A 19,224-nucleotide genomic window follows, 5' to 3' on the forward strand; every position below is an offset into this window, starting at 1 on the left:
ATTAGAGATGCAAAAAGAAAAAAGAGGAAGAAAAACCAGAAAAGAGGAGGAAAAAAAACCTCTGTCACGGATCATTGGTGTCCCATCATTACACTTTGCGTGTCCAGTGTCATGCGTATCCTTTTTAAATCACTTTTTTCTTTTCTACACTGCACTAAACTTTCAAGGGAAATTTACCCTTTCTTGCTACTCTCTTGTAAAAACTCTACCAAGAGGGTATAACTATATTCTTTTTCTATCCTCCTCTTGGTTGGAGGTATGGTGAAATATAGTTATTTGGTAGCCCAGATGATGACACTGGACACGCAAAGTGTAATGATGGGACACCAATGATCTGTGACAGTTTTTTTCCCTTCTTTTTTCTGGTTTCTCAAAGTTCAAGCCTCCCCATGTGTATCTGACAACTCATCCTATTGAGCCTCCTATACCTCTTGTTCCTTTAATTAGGGCAAGTGGTCCATAAAGAATGCATTGCTCTTATTAGGCGCAGTAACTTAAGCAATGTACTTAGTGTTGTGTTCATATTTTGCACTATAGGCACGACCCAATGTCCTTTTTCTTAAACTTACTACCTCTAACATTGTCTTTGTATGCTCTTTTCACATGTTGAAGTTGGAGAATTGGCTGTTCTTTGAAAGTAAAATAGACGGTGATTGCCTCTTACCTTTTGTGATTTTCATATATGCATGTTCTATGGCAACGGTTTTTTAATTTCTTGCTTGTTTCTGTGGTTGTTGGATCAGGACACTCAAGCCAGTGTGAGCTGTGGTGTGAAGATGCTTGTCAAAAAACAATAATGATTGGGTTAAAACACATTTTACATTAGTAGCATTTCAACATAATGAGATGAGAGAAAAAGGAAATGTTTTTAAAGTCCTGCCTTAAGACAAGCACTGGCAAAGTACAAGGGTCACTTCTTTTAGCTTTGCCAATGGAGAAGTGTGGCTCAATGGTTAGAGCAGCAGACCCTGATGCAGAAGTCTAGCCCGGGACCAGGGTTCAATTCCCCGCCTCGGCGGGTCTTGGGCTCAAAATTCCACGGACATGATAATTCTCGCCTCGGTGCCTATTCCAATCATGGAGTCCCACTCTGCAACTCTGGGCAATAGCTTGCTTAATCTCCACAACGGCCCCCACAACGCTAAGGAAGCCTGGCCTCCACCTTGGGGGTGCCCAGGAGTGGACGCCTCACAGGGAAAGCCAGGATGGGTTCCACAGCGGTATTCGTACAAGCGCCTTGAGACCCTTGCGGGTGAGTAGTGCGCTATACAAGTATCAATTTACATTACAATTTACAACGTAAAGGCTTTACAGTGATTTTTACCTTTGCTCTTCAGCTTTGGAAAAAGAAAAAAGTTTATTGCTGATGCTGGAAAGCATCAGCAAAATGACAGTGAATTTTCTCAAAGGAGTAGTCTGGTCGTAAATTACAGGTGGTCCTCATGGCCCACCTAATAACTTAGATTTTTTTTTTAAAAGGGAAGAGGCAGGGAAACAACAAAGGAGTAGTCCAGTAGTGGGAAATCAGCTAGGAAGTATTAAAGGTTAACAAATAACAGGGAAGTCTGGGGAAGTAACAGTGGGAAAGGGATTCTTAAATAAAAATGAGCCGGGTGGATGAGGGGAAAGCAACTGATTGGGGAGCAACACTGTATGTGGTTGGGAAGAGAAGCAGCATACGGAGGAAATGACTATAGAGCAAGAAAATACACACACTCCCATGGTGCGCTAAAAAAATGTGGTTTCCTAAATTCAAAAGGTGGAAGTATACAAGTGAGAAATATGGTAAAGAAGCTATTCTCTGGGGGTGACAAAACACTGGAAGAGGAACAAAAGTCATTGATTAAGAAGCAATCAACTGAGAATAATGAGAAAGCGAAACTATGATCAGCATAGGTGGACCCAAAGTTCACTGTGAATATTGGTATTATGCACAATAAGTCTTTTGGCAACAGTCAGCTTAAAGCTGTTTGTAGGCGAGACCTACAAGGGTCGCCTTTCATCATTAGGGTTTTGTGTCTGTTGTATACTTTGACCTACTTCCCACCTTAAACATTTGTGATTATTAGTGTACTTGGTCTTGATGTGTTTTCTGTTGTGTTCCAACACTTTACATACAGGAATGTTTTGCATCCATTGTCATTTATTTTGGATAAGTCTTTAGCTGGTAGAGATCCTTTTTCAAACGCGTTTGACTTTTCTGTTGAGTTTCCAGATTTGGAGCCATTGAACAGTACAGTGTGTAAATCATGAGCTAAGTGTACACTCTTTGGTACTCGTCATACATCTCTTTGGGAATACATCATTGCGTTGCATGTCTGTATATTATTGGTATTGAATATGCTGGTTGTGGGTTTCAGGCGCATTCCTCCTGGCGGTAAATCCGGAGAGAATCTTGGACCTGCAGGCCTTCCTGCCACCTGCCCCTGGTGGGAATAACATTCATAATAGCACGATAATTCCCGTTCGCATGCGTGGCGAATGTGTAACTCTCCCAAGCACTCGATCTTCTTCCTTGAAGTAGTCGCAGGCATTTATACTTTAAATACAGCTTTTGTATCCAAAGCCAGAGAGCTCCTAGCCCCATCTGCTTGCAAGTCACATCCAAGCCATTGTAGCCTGAACATTGTATCCGCCACTACCACGGTTGCTATAGAGTTGTGAGCCACCCCTTGCTAGGCACTGAGAGTCTAAATGCAAACTTGTACTAACGCCGGGCCCATGGGGTCATAACACTGACTTTTCAGATGTGTGTTCTCCAGGGGTGAACGTCAGAGGCATCTCCATCACCTCCTTAAGTGGCTTATTGAATCGTCCAGGAGTTTTAATAGAAAATGAAATAAATGTTACCATTCATTATTGGACATACACAAGGGCACCTGATCTTTTATTCCCAAAACAGATGCCTGTCTTTCGGCGTTACTGAGAGAATATAATTTTACACTTGTCTAACATGTTTGTAATTATATTATTTTGTTCCCCAGAGGAGTGACAAAAAAGATAAGGACAGGCACAATGAAATGGCAGCTGCACTGCTAAATCCATCGTACAACATTAAAAGGTCTCAGTCACCTTCCCTCCCCAAAGCTAAATCACCAGCTCCATCACCCGACTGGTAAGTAGAGTTGAACGGCTGAATGTAGTTGCATGGCGCTTACTCATATGGTAAAGGCAAATGTAGCCTAGCACACCTGTGTTTATTCGTATCTTCGTTTTGAATGGTGTAATGTCAAATAGATTCAGGCCATGGAAACTTAAACATACAAGAAGTATTGGTTAGCACAGAATTGCAACCGTCTTTTAGTACTGTATATTTTATAGTTTTAGTCGGTGGAAACGTCACTGCCATATATACTGAATGTAGTGGTGAACTATTCATAAAAAAACAGAACAATAAAGATGGTTGAAGATCTCAGCATTCAAAGCACTTGCTAATGGAGTTTTGCAGCACCTTTTTAATTTTTGTACTTGTACTTATGGTGACGAGTCACGGGACAAATTAGTTCACAAGTTTCATCAAGTACTGTTAACCTTGGAGCCAAACAACCCTTTACAAAAGGAATGGCAGTTGCATAAGCTTGATGTCTCTACTGATAGAAGGGAGAGTGGAAAGAAAAGCAGTCTATTTCTTCTCCTGTCTATTTAGATAGTCGTTAAGATTAACAGACCGATTCTAGTAAGTAATATTAAAATATTTGCGCCGAGTGAAGATTGCAGTCATCTTGCATGTCTTATCCTCTCCATTTCTCTGTTGCTTCAAACCTCCCACTTCTGTTATCTACCTGGGTGAGTGGGGAAAAGGAGGTGACTCTGCTTATCCCCAATTGGTAGCGATATGTGGAGACATGGAAGTTGCTGGAAATAAAATGTGATAATGGAAAACTCAGGGTTCTACCATCAAAGGCCTCCTTATCACAAGTTTTTGCATTAAACTATCTCTTGGAACGAGAAGCAACGAAAATAAAGCGGTTCGCTCGATCCTGTTCGACCATCTTTTTTAATGTGTTAACAGTAACAGTTTAATATATCCCAATTTCTGCTTTCAAAACTGGCCACAGTGTTATCTTGCGGTGGCATACTTGCCCTTTCTAGACTGCTTGCTTGCTTACTCATATGGGCCCTTCTCTTTCCCTTCACCTGGCTCAGAGTCCACTTTTGTGTTCGGCGTAGGGAGCATAGGCAATGTGGCTGTTCTGCGCAGCCATTACCTCTCCTTTATCCCACTTGCCATGCATTTGTTTCATCTTTGATTTTTTTCTGAAGATTTTCCCCTGTTAGCAACTCCCTCTAAATATCCACGTTATACTACTGCAATGACATTTACTATGGGAACTAGAACATGACACTATCCAGGCTACAATGGGGCCTGAATAATGTTGTTTGGGGTGTATATAGCTTAGGATGTAATGTCCTCCTCAGGTCTTTCTGTAAGATGTTCAAGGTAAACAAAGATTATAATTTGCAGCAGTGTCTTGTCCACAAGATTTTCCAAGGCCACACTGAAGGACACTTTTACATGACTGTTAAGTGGCCCGTAAGATGTGTGATGCTTTCACAGTAAAATGTGCTGCTAGCTAGAAATCCAGGCCTATCTGAAGTTGTCATTTTAGACAAAAAACAGAGGTTCCTGTGGACACTCAATGATTGATATTTGAAGCGACCAAATTCTCAGCCCCTAAGATTACACTGGGAGGCTACCAACATTGATTGTGTATTTACTGAATAGTCGTTTCTGTAAAAATATTGAAACCTTATTTTTATGTCACTAAAAGTCACACTCCATACGTGTAGGTTTCACTTGGGACACTTTGTACTGGAAATTTTGCGACAAATGTAAATTTATGATATAAAAATACCTTGGTTCGAGGCATGTGGGCTGCTGAATTCATATCTGTGCATAGATCGCCGCCTAGTGTTGGGTCCGGATGATTGCACATTGTTGTCCTGGAAGAGTCTTCGAAGTATCACAAGATAGGTGGCTCCTCCTCTGGACTACAGTGCGCATGGGCATCGACTCCATCCTCAGATTGTTTTTTTTCCGCCATTGGGTTCGGATGTGTTCGGTTCCCTCCTGTCGGAATCGATAGTTATTAACTTCACTTTGCTTAAGGCCAAAAGGTCTTTAGGACTCGCGTCGGTATTGTCTTTCGTTCAGGTTCGTATCTTCTCGGCTCCGAACCGACGTTGCTCTTCCGCGTGCTTTCGGCGCGGAGGGGCCTACTCGACGCTCCATACTCTTCATTCATCATGGACCGTAGTCCATTCAAACGATGCCCGGTGTGTGCCTCGAAGTACCCACATATCGACGTACACCCGGTGTGTAACAAGTGCTTGTCACCGGACCACGACGAGGCCAAGTGTATGGCCTGTTCCAGGTTCCGGTCCAAAAAAACTCTCAAGCTCCGTCGAGCTGCGCACCTGGAGGCCCAGCATTCAGCCCCACCACCTACAGACATCTTCGATGGCGGGGATGTCGAGGAAGACGATATCCAAGAGATCACGGAATCTAACCCCGCGCCGGAGGTCGAGGACGAATACGACGCTGAGGACGAGGATTTCGATGAAGTCGTCGAGGAGGTAGGGGACGACGACGGGGCCCTTGCCACCGTAGAGGATAGCTCGGACGAGGGGCTCCCTCAGACTGACTCCGGGGCCGTCCAAACTCATGAGGCCCAGGTCGAGGGATCGCCTTCGGGCCTTACCCGAGACCTTGATGTACGTTCCACGGCTCCGCCTTCCGGCCCGGCCACGGACATTTATACAAAATCACTCCCGGTGCCTCCAAAACCGAAAGTGAAACCGACGGTCTCGGCGCCAGTGAAAACGAAAACGAAAGTGCAAGTCGCACTGGTCGCGTCGAAGACTTTGGAGGCCCCGGCGCCGAAGAAATCAAAGATGGCCGTCGAGCCGAAGAGCCATGTCAAAATGGCCGACCCCAAGGCTACTGCTTCGAAGCCTAAGGTTAAGGGGTCCGACGCAGCCGCATCGGCGCCGAAGACGGTCGACGCCGGCAAGGTTCGACTCGAAGGCAAGAAAACGGTCGACCCCAAAAGGTCCACTCTCGAACCGAAGAAGAGGCAGGACGACCCAAAGTCCCTCTCCGCCTCGCCAGGTGCGTCAACCCCGAAGGGTGCATCCTCGGTCTCCGCTCCAAAGCCTGCCGCTAAAGACTCTGTTGAACCGGCGCGTCCATCCGCCTCGTTCACTAAGAAGGTTACGGAGTCCCAGCAACGAATCAGGGAAGGGACCGCAGCAGTCGAGCCAAAGGACCTGGTGCCGCCCAAGCCTCAAGATAAACCGGCAAAGGCGCCAACGCCGATACTTTTCACCTTGCCGCCAAAATCGGCGCAGAAGGCTTTCGCGCCTAAACCAAAGGGCGCGGTGCCGGAGAAGGTGTCTTCGACGCCGAAGCAGTCTTTAGTGGTCCCCGGCCCACGGCAGCCACCGCTTGCGGATGAGGAGCGTCAGGAACATTTTATCGACGCCAACACGGGCAGACTTTCCCTCCTAAAGAGGAAAATCACCCCTGAACCACTTTTGGAGTCTTACAAGATTCCACTCAAAAGGAAGATGGACTCTGCTGGTGCTCCTGCCTTGATTGAGCCCATTTCGCCACAGGCTCACGAACTCTCGCCCACTCATTCCAATGTCGAGGCAGGTGAAGGCAACGACGAGGATGAGTACAGCTATCCCGTCTACACTGACCCTGAGGATGTGACTGAACCATGGACTGCTGGTGGCGATCCTGGGGACCCGCATTCTGGACAGGAGCCTCAGCTTTTCTCAGCCAAAACTTCCCCCACTGAGGACTCTGCGGCCTTCAATGCCCTCATTGAAAGGGCAGCAGCCAATCACAGCGTCCAGCTCCATGCTGACCCAGTGGACGTCGACTTCCTTTTCAACACCTTTTCGGTCTCTGAAAAAACTGTAAAGACTCTGCCAATGCTTAAAGGTGTTTTGAAGCACGCAGCTGGGGTGTTCAAAGAGCCCACCCGGGCGAGGGTCATCAACCCAAGAATCGACAAACATTACAGGGCGGCGCACACTGATCCAACTTATATCAAGGGACAGTTGCCTCTGGATTCCCTGGTTGTCTCCAATGCCCGCAAAAGAGCCAACTCACAGACTACGGGTGATGCTCCTCCCCAGACAAGGAATCAAAAGTCTTTGAGGTTTCAGGGAAGAAGGTGGCAGCGCAGGCAGCCAACATGTGGCGTATATCCAACACGCAGGCACTACTGGCACATTATGACAGGGCACACTATGATACTCTAGAAACCCTTCTACAGCATTTGCCAGATCAGTATAAGGAAGCAGCAGAAATGTTGATACAGGAGGGGAAGCTTAGCTCCAATGCTTCCATAAAGTGCGCCCTAGACGTGGTTGACACCGCCGCACGCGCTATTAACACTAGCGTTATGCTTCGTAGACATGCATGGCTAAGGATATCTGGGTTCAAGCCGGACATTCAAACTACCATCTTGAACCAAACGGTCAACCCAGATCACTTCTTTGGGCCTGAGGTTGATACCACCCTTGAAAAAATGAAGAAAGACACCGACACCGCAAAATCAATGGGTGCCTTGCAATCCCAGCAGTTTCGGAGTGGGTCCTTTCGTCGCTCCAATGCTAGGGGCACCTCAAGGGGTCAACTCTTGCAGTCAGCGCAGTTCTACAAGAGCAACACCCAAACTTCTTATTCCAACAAGGGTCGAGGTGGTTACCGTGGCAACAACACCAAGGGCAGAGGACGTGGCAACAACAGCTCCAGGTCCTCCACCGCCAACAAACAGTGACTCCTTGTCGCTGCCCCCCGACCACGCAACACCGGTCGGGGGGAGACTCCAGCAGTTCCTGCCCGGGTGGAAGTCCATCACCACAGACAGGTGGGTCAGGTCACTTGTCCAATACGGTTATTGTCTGGAGCTCACATCCACTCCACTCCACCCCTAAAGCACCGTCCTATGTCCGGCGAGCACTTGCACTTATTGCAGCAGGAAGTCGCAGTCATGCTGCAAAAAGGGGCAATAGAGCTCGTGCCCTTGCAAGAAAGAGGTACGGGAGTTTACTCCCTGTACTTTCTTATTCCAAAGAAGGACGGATCCCTCAGACCCATCCTGGATCTCAGGCCCCTCAACTTTTACATCCTATCGGAGCATTTCCACATGCTCACACTGCAACAGGTTCTCCCACTGCTTCAACAGGGGGACTTCCTGGCAACTCTGGACCTGAAGGATGCCTACTTCCACATTCCACTACATCCTTCACACAGAAAATACCTCAGGTTCACCATACAAGACCAGCACTACCAGTTCAAGGTTTTGCCTTTTGGGGTCACCATGGCACCCAGGGTTTTCACAAAGTGCCTGGCGACGGTGGCGGCACATCTCAGACGTCAAAACATTCACGTCTACCCCTACCTGGACGACTGGCTCATTCAGGCAAAGTCGGCCCAGCAGTGTGCCGACCACGTGTCACACACCATTCACCTCCTGCACGACCTGGGTTTCTCACTGAATTATCCAAAGTCCCATCTCCAGCCCGCCCACATACGGCAGTATCTGGGTGCGACTATAAATACTCTGGCGGCCACAGCACAGCCCAATTCAGTGAGAGTCGACAACATTCAGTCGCTGATCCAAAGATTCAGACCTCAACACTCGCTTCCAGCAAGAGTGTTCATGCAGTTGATAGGCATCATGGCCTCCTGCATCTCCATTGTCCCGAACGCGAGACTATATATGCGTCCGCTTCAGGAGTGCTTAGCACGTCAGTGGACTCAGGCTCACAACCAGTTGAAAGACCTAGTGTTGGTGAGCGGTCGGGCGTACAACTCTCTGCATTGGTGGAATCCACGAAACCTTTGCAAGGGCCGACCGTTTCAGGAGCCTGTGCCACAGATTATCCTGACAACGGACGCTTCTCTCCAGGGATGGGGAGCGCATGTACTCCAATACACTGTGCAGGGACTATGGACGCAGCAGCAGGGAAAGATGCACATCAATGTTCTGGAAATGATGGCAATCTTCATGGCACTAAAGGCCTTAAAAGTACATCTATGCAACAAGGTCGTGTTGATCCGGACGGACAACATGACGGCAATGTACTACATTCAGAAGCAGGGAGGCACACACTCTCCGCAGCTGTCTCATCTGGCGCAGAGCATATGGAAGTGGGCCATTCAGAGGAACATCTTCCTCATGGCGGAGCATCTCCCAGGCAAAGACAATCAGATGGCGGACCTGCTCAGCAGGCACAGCCACCAAATGCACGAGTGGGAGATACATCCATCAGTACTCCAGCCGTACTTCCAGAGGTGGGGTCATCCAGAGATCGACCTGTTCGCCACTCAGGAGAACGCAAAATGCCAAAGCTTCGCCACCAGATTCCCACACCCACTGTCGCAGGGCAATGCGATATGGATGAACTGGTCAGGCAAATTTGCGTACGCTTTTCCCCCAGCACCACTGATACCGCTGGTGGCACGCAAACTCGGGCAACACTCGATGGCTCTCATCCTGGTTGCTCCAACATGGGCTCGTCAGCCATGGTACACCACGTTTCTGGAATTATCCGTGGTACCACATCAGAGGCTACGTCTCATCCCCAGCCTTCTGACGCAGAGCCATGGCGACATTCAGCACCCAGATCCGCAGCAGCTCAACCTGGTGATCTGGCTCCTGAAGTCCTAGAGTTTGGCTACCTAAACTTACCTTCCAATTGCATGGATATCATTCGGGAGGCAAGGAAGCCTACTACTAGAGCCTGCTACGCGGCAAAATGGAAGCGGTTTGCCATTTATTGTGCAAACCACAACATTAACCCGCTTGATGCTTCTATTCAAGACATCATCTGTTACCTGTTCCATCTGTACAAGTCTAATCTGGCCTATACTTACATTCGCATTCATCTGTCTGCAATGGCTGCGTATCTCCAAAATAGACAACACCTTTCGCTATTCAAGGTGCCTGCCATCAAAGCCTTTTTGGAAGGCGTCAAACGAGTCATTCCACCACGGACTCCACCAGCTCCTGAGTGGAACCTCAATGTGGTTCTTACCAGACTGATGGGTCCTCCCTTTGAACCACTGCATTCCTGCGAAATTCAGTTCTTGACGTGGAAAGTGGCTTTCCTCGTAGCAATCACATCGCTACGGAGGGTCAGTGAATTGCAAGCCCTCACAATCCAAGAGCCATATATCCAAATTCATTCCAACAGGGTGGTGCTCCGCACTAACCCGAAGTTCCTGCCCAAGGTTGTGTCTCAGTTCCACATCAACCAAACAATCGAATTACCTGTTTTCTTTCAAAATCCTGAGTCAATGGCGGAGCGGATGCTCCACACCCTTGACGTTAAGCGGGCCCTATTGTATTACATTGATAGGACCAAGGATTTTAGAAAGACTAAACAACTCTTTGTCGCCTTTGCGCCACACCACAAAGGTAACCCTATTTCCAAGACTGGTATTGCTAGGTGTATTGTTAAATGTATCCAGATCTGCTATGCAAAAGCAAAACGCACTCTTACCATTCCGCCAAGAGCCCACTCCACCAGGAAGTTGGGGGCCTCTATGGCCTTCCTTGGAAACATTCCCTTAGAGGACATATGTAGAGCAGCAACATGGTCTACCACACACACATTTACTAAACATTACTGTGTTGATGTGCACTCCAAACAGCAGGCAGCTGTAGGGCAGGCTGTTCTCAAAACACTTTTCCAAACTGCTGCAACTGGCACGGGCGGCCGCCGCTAATGGAGGGACTGCTATGTATTCTATGCACAGATATGAATTCAGCAGCCCACATGCCTCGAACCGAATATGCTACTTACCAGTATGCATCTGTTCTTGGCATGTAGGGCTGCTGACATTCATATCGCCCGCCCTCCTCCTCGGCGCCTGTAGCAGCTGCAGAATTCACATATACTTCTAGCATCGTCATCATTCACTGAGTTTCACTCCATCTTGGCCACAATGGCTAAAAACAATCTGAGGATGGAGTCGATGCCCATGCGCACTGTAGTCGAGGGGAGGAGCCACCTATCTCGTGATACTTCGAAGACTCTTCCAGGACAACAATGTGCAATCATCCGGACCCAACACTAGGTGGCGATCTATGCACAGATATGAATGTCAGCAGCCCTACATGCCAAGAACAGATGCATACTGGTAAGTAGCATATTCGTTTCTATACATGTTCTGTGTTACATGTTTTCTTTTTGTGACATCTATGTACCTCCCTTTTACTGCGATTGCGCTGATACACCTCCTTCAAGACCGCAACCTTCCCAGAGAGCTGGAAACACGCCAAGATCAACGCTCTACTCAAGAAACCCAAGGTGGATCCGAGATATCTCAAGTACTTCAGGCCCATCTCCCTGCTCCCGTTCCCGGCAAAGGTCATCAAGAAGATTGTCAACGGACAACTGACCCACCACCTCGAGGAGAACAACATCCTGGACCCATCCCAGTCCGAGTTCCTCAGCAACCACAGTACCGAAACCGCCCTCATCGTTGCCATCGATGACATCAGGGCCCTGCTGGACAACGGAGAGACAGTGGCTCTCATCTTCCTGGACCTTTCAGCCACCTTCGACACATTTTGCCACTGCACCCTACGCACCGCCTCCACAACGTAGAGATCCGAAACAAGGCTCTGGAATGGACCACCTCATTCCTCTCTGACAGAACCCAAAGTGTCTGCCTCCCGCCTGCCAATTTTCCGATCCAAAGCCTCCGAGATAATCTGTGGCATACCCCAAGGATCCTCCCTCAGCCCGACACTGTTCAACGTCTACATGGCACACCTGGCCCTCGTAGCCCAACTGCACAACCTCAACATCATCTCCTACGCCGACGACACCCAGCTGATCCTCTCCCTCACTAAGGACCCCGTCACCGGCAAAACCAACCTCCACGAAGGATGGAGGCCGTCGCCGAATGGATGAAGAGCAGCCGTCTGAAGCTGAACTCTGACAAGACGGAGGTCCTCATCCTCGGCTCCACCCCCTCAGCCTGGGACGACTCCTGGTGGCCGACCTCTCTGGGAGCAGCACCGACACCCACCGACCATGCAGGCAACCTGGGATTCACCCTCAACTCCACACTCTCCATGACCAAGCAAGTCAACGCCGTCTCTTCCTCCTGTTTCAACACCCTCCGCATGCTCTGCAAGATCTACAGATGGATCCCCACCAAAACAAGAAGAACGGTTACCCAAGCCCTCGTCAACAGCAGACTGGACTACGGAAACACCCTCTATGCAGGAGCTCCAGCCAAACTCCTGAAACGACGACAACGCATACAGAACGCCTCTGCATGCCTGATCCTCGACATTCCTAGCCACAGCCACATCACACCTCACCTAAGAAACCTGCACTGGCTCCCTGTCATCAAAAGGATAACCTTCAAGCCCCTCACCCACGCACACAAGGCACTCCACAACACCGGACCGGCATTCTACACCCCGAACCGTCAACTCCACTTAGCCGACCTCGCACTCGCAACCGTTCCCCACATCCGAACGACCTCTGGCGGCAGATCGTTCTTCTACCCCGCCGCAAAGACCTGGAACACCCTCCCCACCCACCTGCGGCAGACCCAGGACCTACTTACATTCAGGAAGCTCCTCAAGACCTGGCTGTTCGAGCAGTAGCAGCACTCTACCCCCCAGCGCCTTGAGACCCTCACAGGTGATTAGTGTGCTTTATAAATACTTTGAATGCTTGATTGATATATATTGTATTATCAATCATTGAGTGTCCACAGGAACCTCTGTTTTTTGTCTAATTTGTAAGTACCCTGGTTCTGTGTGAGTAGGGTCTCCCTTGTTTCCTTATACACTATCTGAAGTTGTCGGGCATGACCTGGGGCCACATGACAGATATGCTTATTAAGTGCCTGCTATTCCTCCGTCGTCTGAGGTTGGCTTTTGTTAATCTTCTCACCCTCCACCCTTCCTGGTACGAGATATCATGCCAGATATCTGCATGTTCCGGACAGTGCTATATGGTGTTCCATAAAACCTTACTCATTTTACCCACTCTCCTTTGGACTCCTCATTTCCTAAATATTAGAAGAAGCAATCTTTCTAGCTTGTGGTTTGAACCGTACATGCTAAGCTCTCCCTACCTGTCCACCTGCCAGTCCAAGGCATTAAATAAGCACCCCCAATTGCCAGTCAAATGACTTGTCCCCTAAACTAAGACTTCACCATCAAACTCTCCACATAGGCACCAAATAAAAGGCATTATCCACTATATTCTTCACACAGGTAGGTTGAACTTCAGTGTTAAATATGTAAACTACAGCCATATATTCCCAGATCCATACTAATGAAATCTAACATTGCAGACATTTATGCATGCCAATGAAATAGGAGAGATATAAAAGTGGGCATTGCAAGGGTGGTGACCATGCAAAATGCAGTCCACAAAAGCATATTTGTCGTTTTATTGGCATTTACAAACTATTTGCAGGTTGCTTCACACACTGGCGATATATGTACATGACCATTCTTGCCCACTAATTATATCTCCAGTTGCAACAGAATGTGTCCTTTTCCAACTAGACTAGAAAATCAAACCGGAATTACTGCATAAGAAGCTCCATTCACACTTGCCTACTGTGACTACACGATTAACCACTTATCACGACTAAACTACAACAACTTACTCCGATAGTTTCTACTACAACTTCTGTCTCTATCCCTCAAACTCTTCGCCACTTACTCATCCTCAACCTCCTGTTCGATTCTCTACCTGCAACATCTTTTCAACCACTTCCCTTTTAGCTCCGCTTTTATACACACTAACTACTTCTACAAATTCCACTCTGTACTCCCCATTGTAGTTTATGCAAATCGGCTCTCCTCTGCATCTCACTTCTACATCTCCATTTCCTAGACAAACATTGTGGATTAGAGAATGGGCCCACCACTCCCGGTCTAATAGTTCCTCCACTTACAACATACACATCATCATCTACTTTCAGAGCTTTAACTATTAACAGCCATGTCGGTGTTCCTTACTATAGGTTACCTGGTCTGGACGCCTGACCAACCACCATATATAAATAACAAAAACGGGTTAAATTGCTTAATAAACTAATTTCAATTGATTCCCCTTTGTCAGGAATTCGGGTCAGAAGGACCTGGGAGAGACAGAGTATACTGGACCCTTGTTGCAACGATGGTAGACTTTTGCCACTGGTATCCTCGGGACCCAGTACTGCAGAGATCTACAGTGGGAACCAAGTAACCTTTTTTTTTTAGCATTTTGCTTATTAATTGAAGGTGCTATAGGCTAGAAACTAAGCACTCAGAAATGCAGTAAGCACTTAATCACTTACCAGTCAGTGCTTTTTATTATTAAACAAAATAAATGTACTCTAGTACACTCACTGCTAAATACTAGCGCACATGTTTATGCATATATACAGAACTGATTGGTAGGAATGCATGTGGTGAAAATCTCGAAAGGGCCTCACAATCAGCAGAGTGCACACAAACGACTGGTCTCACAGATATCTTAGTCCACTAAATGTGCCCTACAACCCTCTGCGTTGGAGGCATAATTAATAGTCTGTGCACCAGCAAGCCCTGTACCTAAAATTATGTAATTTCAAGTTCAAAGCTTAAACCACTAATGACCATGCTTCGAAAGCCGGGTAAGGGCACTTAATACGTCAGTCATATAGGCCTAACTTCCTTCCAAACTTGGATGCTAAGTTGTTCACCAAAATATTAGCTACATGAGTGGATAAGCTGTTAAATATTTTAGTTCAACCTAACCAAACAGTCTTCATCAGGGGCAGGTTAAAAACAAACAAAATGTTCAATATTATGGACATAGCCAGGAGGGGACAAGGGAGATACTTGTCTTGTCATTGGATGCTGAAAAGACACTGGACCACCTAAGCTAGGCCTACATGTCTGATGTCTTACAAAAGGTAGGTTTTGTTATGTAAATTTGGAAATGTTATAGCAATCCAGGTACATGGGTTAGGGTTAATGGGAGGCCCAGGACGAGCATTGTCATGCAAAAAGCAACACAACAGATATGTCCCTTATGTCCCATGCTTTTTGCTAAAGTTCTTGAACTCTTTATTCAATGAAAAAGTGATAACACTACTATCCAGAGAGTGTGAAACTAGGGTACAAGATTTTTTTAAATTGCACCATTTGCTGGTGACGTGGTTCTCACTTTGGCAGATCACGAGACATTGGTACTAGCACTACTAATGGAACTGTTTCAACTCCAGGTCTTCTCAGTCTTTAAAATCTATTCAAACCTGACGGCTTAAACATGCATGCTGACGAGGTAATAGGTCAGGCCTTTAAGACTACCTATCTTTTTAGATGGGTTGTGTGTGCAGTTAGACTATTAGGGAACAGTCATTGCTAAAACACTGCAGTAGAATCCTGACCAGAAACGTAGATGAACTCTCTGTAGAGCTAAGGCTGAAGTATTTAATTGGTTCCACCATCCAATTTTGTGGGTGGGAAAAAGCACGGAGGAAGGTTCTACCTAAATTCTTATTTTTTTTCCCATATTTCCACTTGCCATTTTGAAGACTGACATATGTATGGCTATATTTGGCAGGGGAGGAAAACACAAATTTAAGGAGAGGGCTTTGGGCTTCCCCCAAATGCCTAAATACTGTCAAACCATTTGCTTGGGCCCATATAGAAACTCAAAAGTAATAGTATACTTTAATAATGGACATACCACGTGTCTGTAGAGTTGCTGGAATGTTCCTATGGAATGTCAAATGTGGAACTAGGACAATGGAATGTATCCGTATGTAGGAAGGGGAGTTGAAGAGAGAAAACTGTAACAGACAGCTGGAGGTAACTTGATAAAGAATAAACCTGGTAATAAATCTGGGTGTTAACTACTAAATATTGTGATGGATCTCTACAGTGTCCTATTTTCTTATTGTATTGTTTTTTTTGTTTTTTGCTTTACAGGCCTTCACAGAAGACATCTGTACCAGTTCATGGCACGCCCAGACAGATAGTATCCCCTCCCAACACATGCAAAGGTTCCCAAGGATCCCATCGACCACCATCACCTGGCAATGTTCGACCAATTAAGAAAGACATTGTACATGATACAGATCAAACGATCACAGAGAATGAATCTGCAAAACAGACTCAAGAAAACACGAAGACAAAAGGTCTACTGGCAAGTCCTGGGGAATCAGCACCACGACTATGTCTTTTTGAAAAAGCAGAGCCTGCGCACGGTAAGAATGCATGCAACTTAAAAATCACTAAAATAAAGTAATATTTTATATAAGTATGTGCAGAATCTTATGTTTTGTAATATCAAATGAGGACCCTAAGAATATTATATTGAGCAGGGGACACACAAGCTTCAAAGTGAAGTAGTATGGAGAAACAGAAGAATAACAATAACCCATCCCCCAGAAGCACATAAATGTTAGGTTTTAATAATTAAAATATTTTTAGAGAGAGTGATTGGTGCAGTAAACAAGAAAATATGCAAACCATAATTCTGTAGTAGTCCATCACAAGAGGCCTGTAGGGTGATAGTTGGGATGTTGGTACGAGCATTAAGCTGACACACGAGCATTACGTTCACACAATGACCCTAAGGCTATGGCATCTACAGAAGGGTTTGATGCATCCTTTAGTAAATTGGATTCCAATATAAATTACATTGATACACAAAGCACAGCCTAGCTAGAGCATTCGCCAACCATTTCTACATTACTGGCATCTCTTTTTCTGATTTTGCTCACTTAGCGCCGGGACACCTCCTTGTGAGGTAGCTGTTCGCGCTTTACAAGTATCAGTATTATTATTATTATTATCAAAAGAAAAGAAATAAGAGAAGTGAAATATAGCTGCTGTGATTTTTGCTAACTGAAATCTCTGAAAATTTCAGATGACATGATGAGTAAAACTAAGTCTGTTTTTATCAATAGTTGAAATGGTCAACAATTGAACAAATGGTAAACATGATGCAATTCTCCCAATGCGCTCAGTCTACACAAAAAAGTATTCCATTTAACCAACAGCCTATCCCATAACAGAGCGTACCTCCTCTCCTGAGCAGATCCATTCCTTTCTGTATAGGGAGGAGTGTCAGAACGATGTGAGCACCAAAGCCAATAATGAGAGGACTAACAGATTATTTGGCCAGAATCCCTCGATAAGGGCCAAATGACAGCATACTCCTTCTGTTGCTGCTACCACCACCACCACAGATGTGATGATTTTACTGAAGTCCCTTCAATGTAACGTCTCAATGGGACATCTCAATTGAACTGAAGAACAAAACAGTGGTTCAAGGGAATCTGGGAGGGAAGAGATATAGCTCACATCATTGGATGAAAATGACTGACTGTCAAAAACTTTGTCTACATCTTCCATTCTAGATACATCTATTGTCAATTGTTTTAAACTAGTCTAGATAAGAATATTAAGCAGGTTACTTAAATTCCAGGAGCTAACTATTTTGCAGGCATGTGTACCAAAATCGAAAGGATTACTCGGGTCACCTTCACTAAGCATTATAGCATTACATTACTTCAGGAGTCCTAGTTTAGTACGTTTAATTTACCAACTACCAGCTAGGATGTCTATAATGTGGATTGCTTTATTCCTTAGTTGTGAAAACTAAATTGGAGCAAGGAGGAGCATAAATATCCAGGCCTTAGATCTAAGCAGGTATCTGCTAATTAATTTACATAATGATCAATTTGAAAAACATACAACGCATCGCACAGTTTGACTAACACAGCAAAGGAGGCATTCTATCAATAATATTGGTTGGGTACTTTTTACTATGCAGAAATGGCTCTGGAGACACAAGGAACTTTTTACTGAAAGAAATTAAGGATTTACTAGCTGTACACTACATAAAGTTGACTCTCAAGAACACGTCTTGTAAGAATTGATAGTAAGGTATTGTTTAATCAATGCTAATACAATTGTATTGACAAATTATCCCCCTTAGCCGTCTTTCACTGTTTAAGATTGCTCAAGAAGCATCATTGTTTGTTTTTATTAGATAAGATGGTAGAGTATATTATTATCCCTGACAAGTTAAGCTATTACAGTCTAATAACCTTATTGCTCAGTAGCAAAACTCTGTCCATAAACATTCTGTCATGATCCCCCACAGAGCACCTGTTAAACTTGGAGGGATCAGATTGAGGTGGGAAAATAATGATCCATATATGTTACAGAGAGGTAATAGATACCTCTTTGAGAAACATTATCACATCGCTGTAGTTAACTAAGGATTCATTTGTTCTTTTTTGTATGTTTTATTTTAATCCGGGCTAAATTACCAAACCCTCTTTTTTCCTCTATTTATGCCCATCTTAATTGTTAAAAATATTTTCCTGCTCTGCATTCCTTGTCTGACCCCAAATAAGCAGGTCTAATAAATGTCATTCTCAGCTTGACTGGGATCATAAAAATTAATTCTGAGGAAGTTCAGGGATGGACAGCAAGCAACTCATTCAGTGAGACACTTCTTGAAACGTAAGCATGTCTTCTCTGGAGCTTTTGCTGGCCACACTGGACACAGGAATACTGGTTAGAAAAGTCATACTTCAGAAAGGTCTTGAGTAAAGAAATTCCAAGCATGCCCCCTAATTCGGCTTCCAAAAACTGGTTTGGCAAGTCATGAACGTACAACTTCTTTCTTCTGAATTGATTGACACTGTAGAAGACCATGGTCTGTATTGATTGACACTGTAGAAGACCATGTTCTGTGGTAATTTTCTACAGAAAGTCATTGCTGTTTGGATGCTTTAACTTCTTTTTGAAGCAAAGTGTTTTCGCCTAATCACACTTGCACGTTCATTTGTATCATTTTGCTGTTTTGGTAACATCTTGGATGTAATTTTTTTTTGTTCACAAAGTAATGACAAACACGCAGACAGGATGTTTAGGTTTCGCCTCGTCGAAAGCTGCGCACTGCGCAGCTTTTCGGCGCAGGCGAAATCTAATGTTAGAAACAGTGTCGCCTCAGTTCCGCCTCTGTCTTCCATTGGCTAGCTCCATAAATGGAGGCTAGCCATTGGAAGAGAGAGGCGTCCGTCATTCTGAGAGGCGACTCGTGTGCGTTCCGTATAATTTTTCCCTTTTGCCTACGTCAGTGCGACGGTGGGCGGGGTTTATTTTTTCCGACGTCAGGGTTTCATTTGGTCATTCCGCGGCCGACCGCCGACGGAGGAGGTCCAGG

General features: G+C 45.6%; 1 protein-coding gene across 2 annotated transcripts in view; it reads left to right on the forward strand.

Moving 5' to 3' along the window:
• The window catches only part of MAP7 (microtubule associated protein 7), an 810,320-nt gene that overhangs the window by 615,001 nt on the left and 176,095 nt on the right, over positions 1 to 19,224 (forward strand). For both annotated transcript variants that reach the window (XM_086927406.1, XM_086927405.1), the window contains 2 exons: positions 2,985 to 3,115; positions 15,969 to 16,246. In XM_086927406.1, coding sequence (XP_086783532.1) covers positions 2,985 to 3,115; positions 15,969 to 16,246 — 409 coding nt within the window. The remainder of the gene's footprint in view (positions 1 to 2,984; positions 3,116 to 15,968; positions 16,247 to 19,224) is intronic.

This window comes from Lissotriton vulgaris, chromosome 6 (genome assembly GCF_964263255.1).
Source record: "Lissotriton vulgaris chromosome 6, aLisVul1.2, whole genome shotgun sequence".
NCBI lineage: Eukaryota > Metazoa > Chordata > Amphibia > Caudata > Salamandridae > Lissotriton > Lissotriton vulgaris.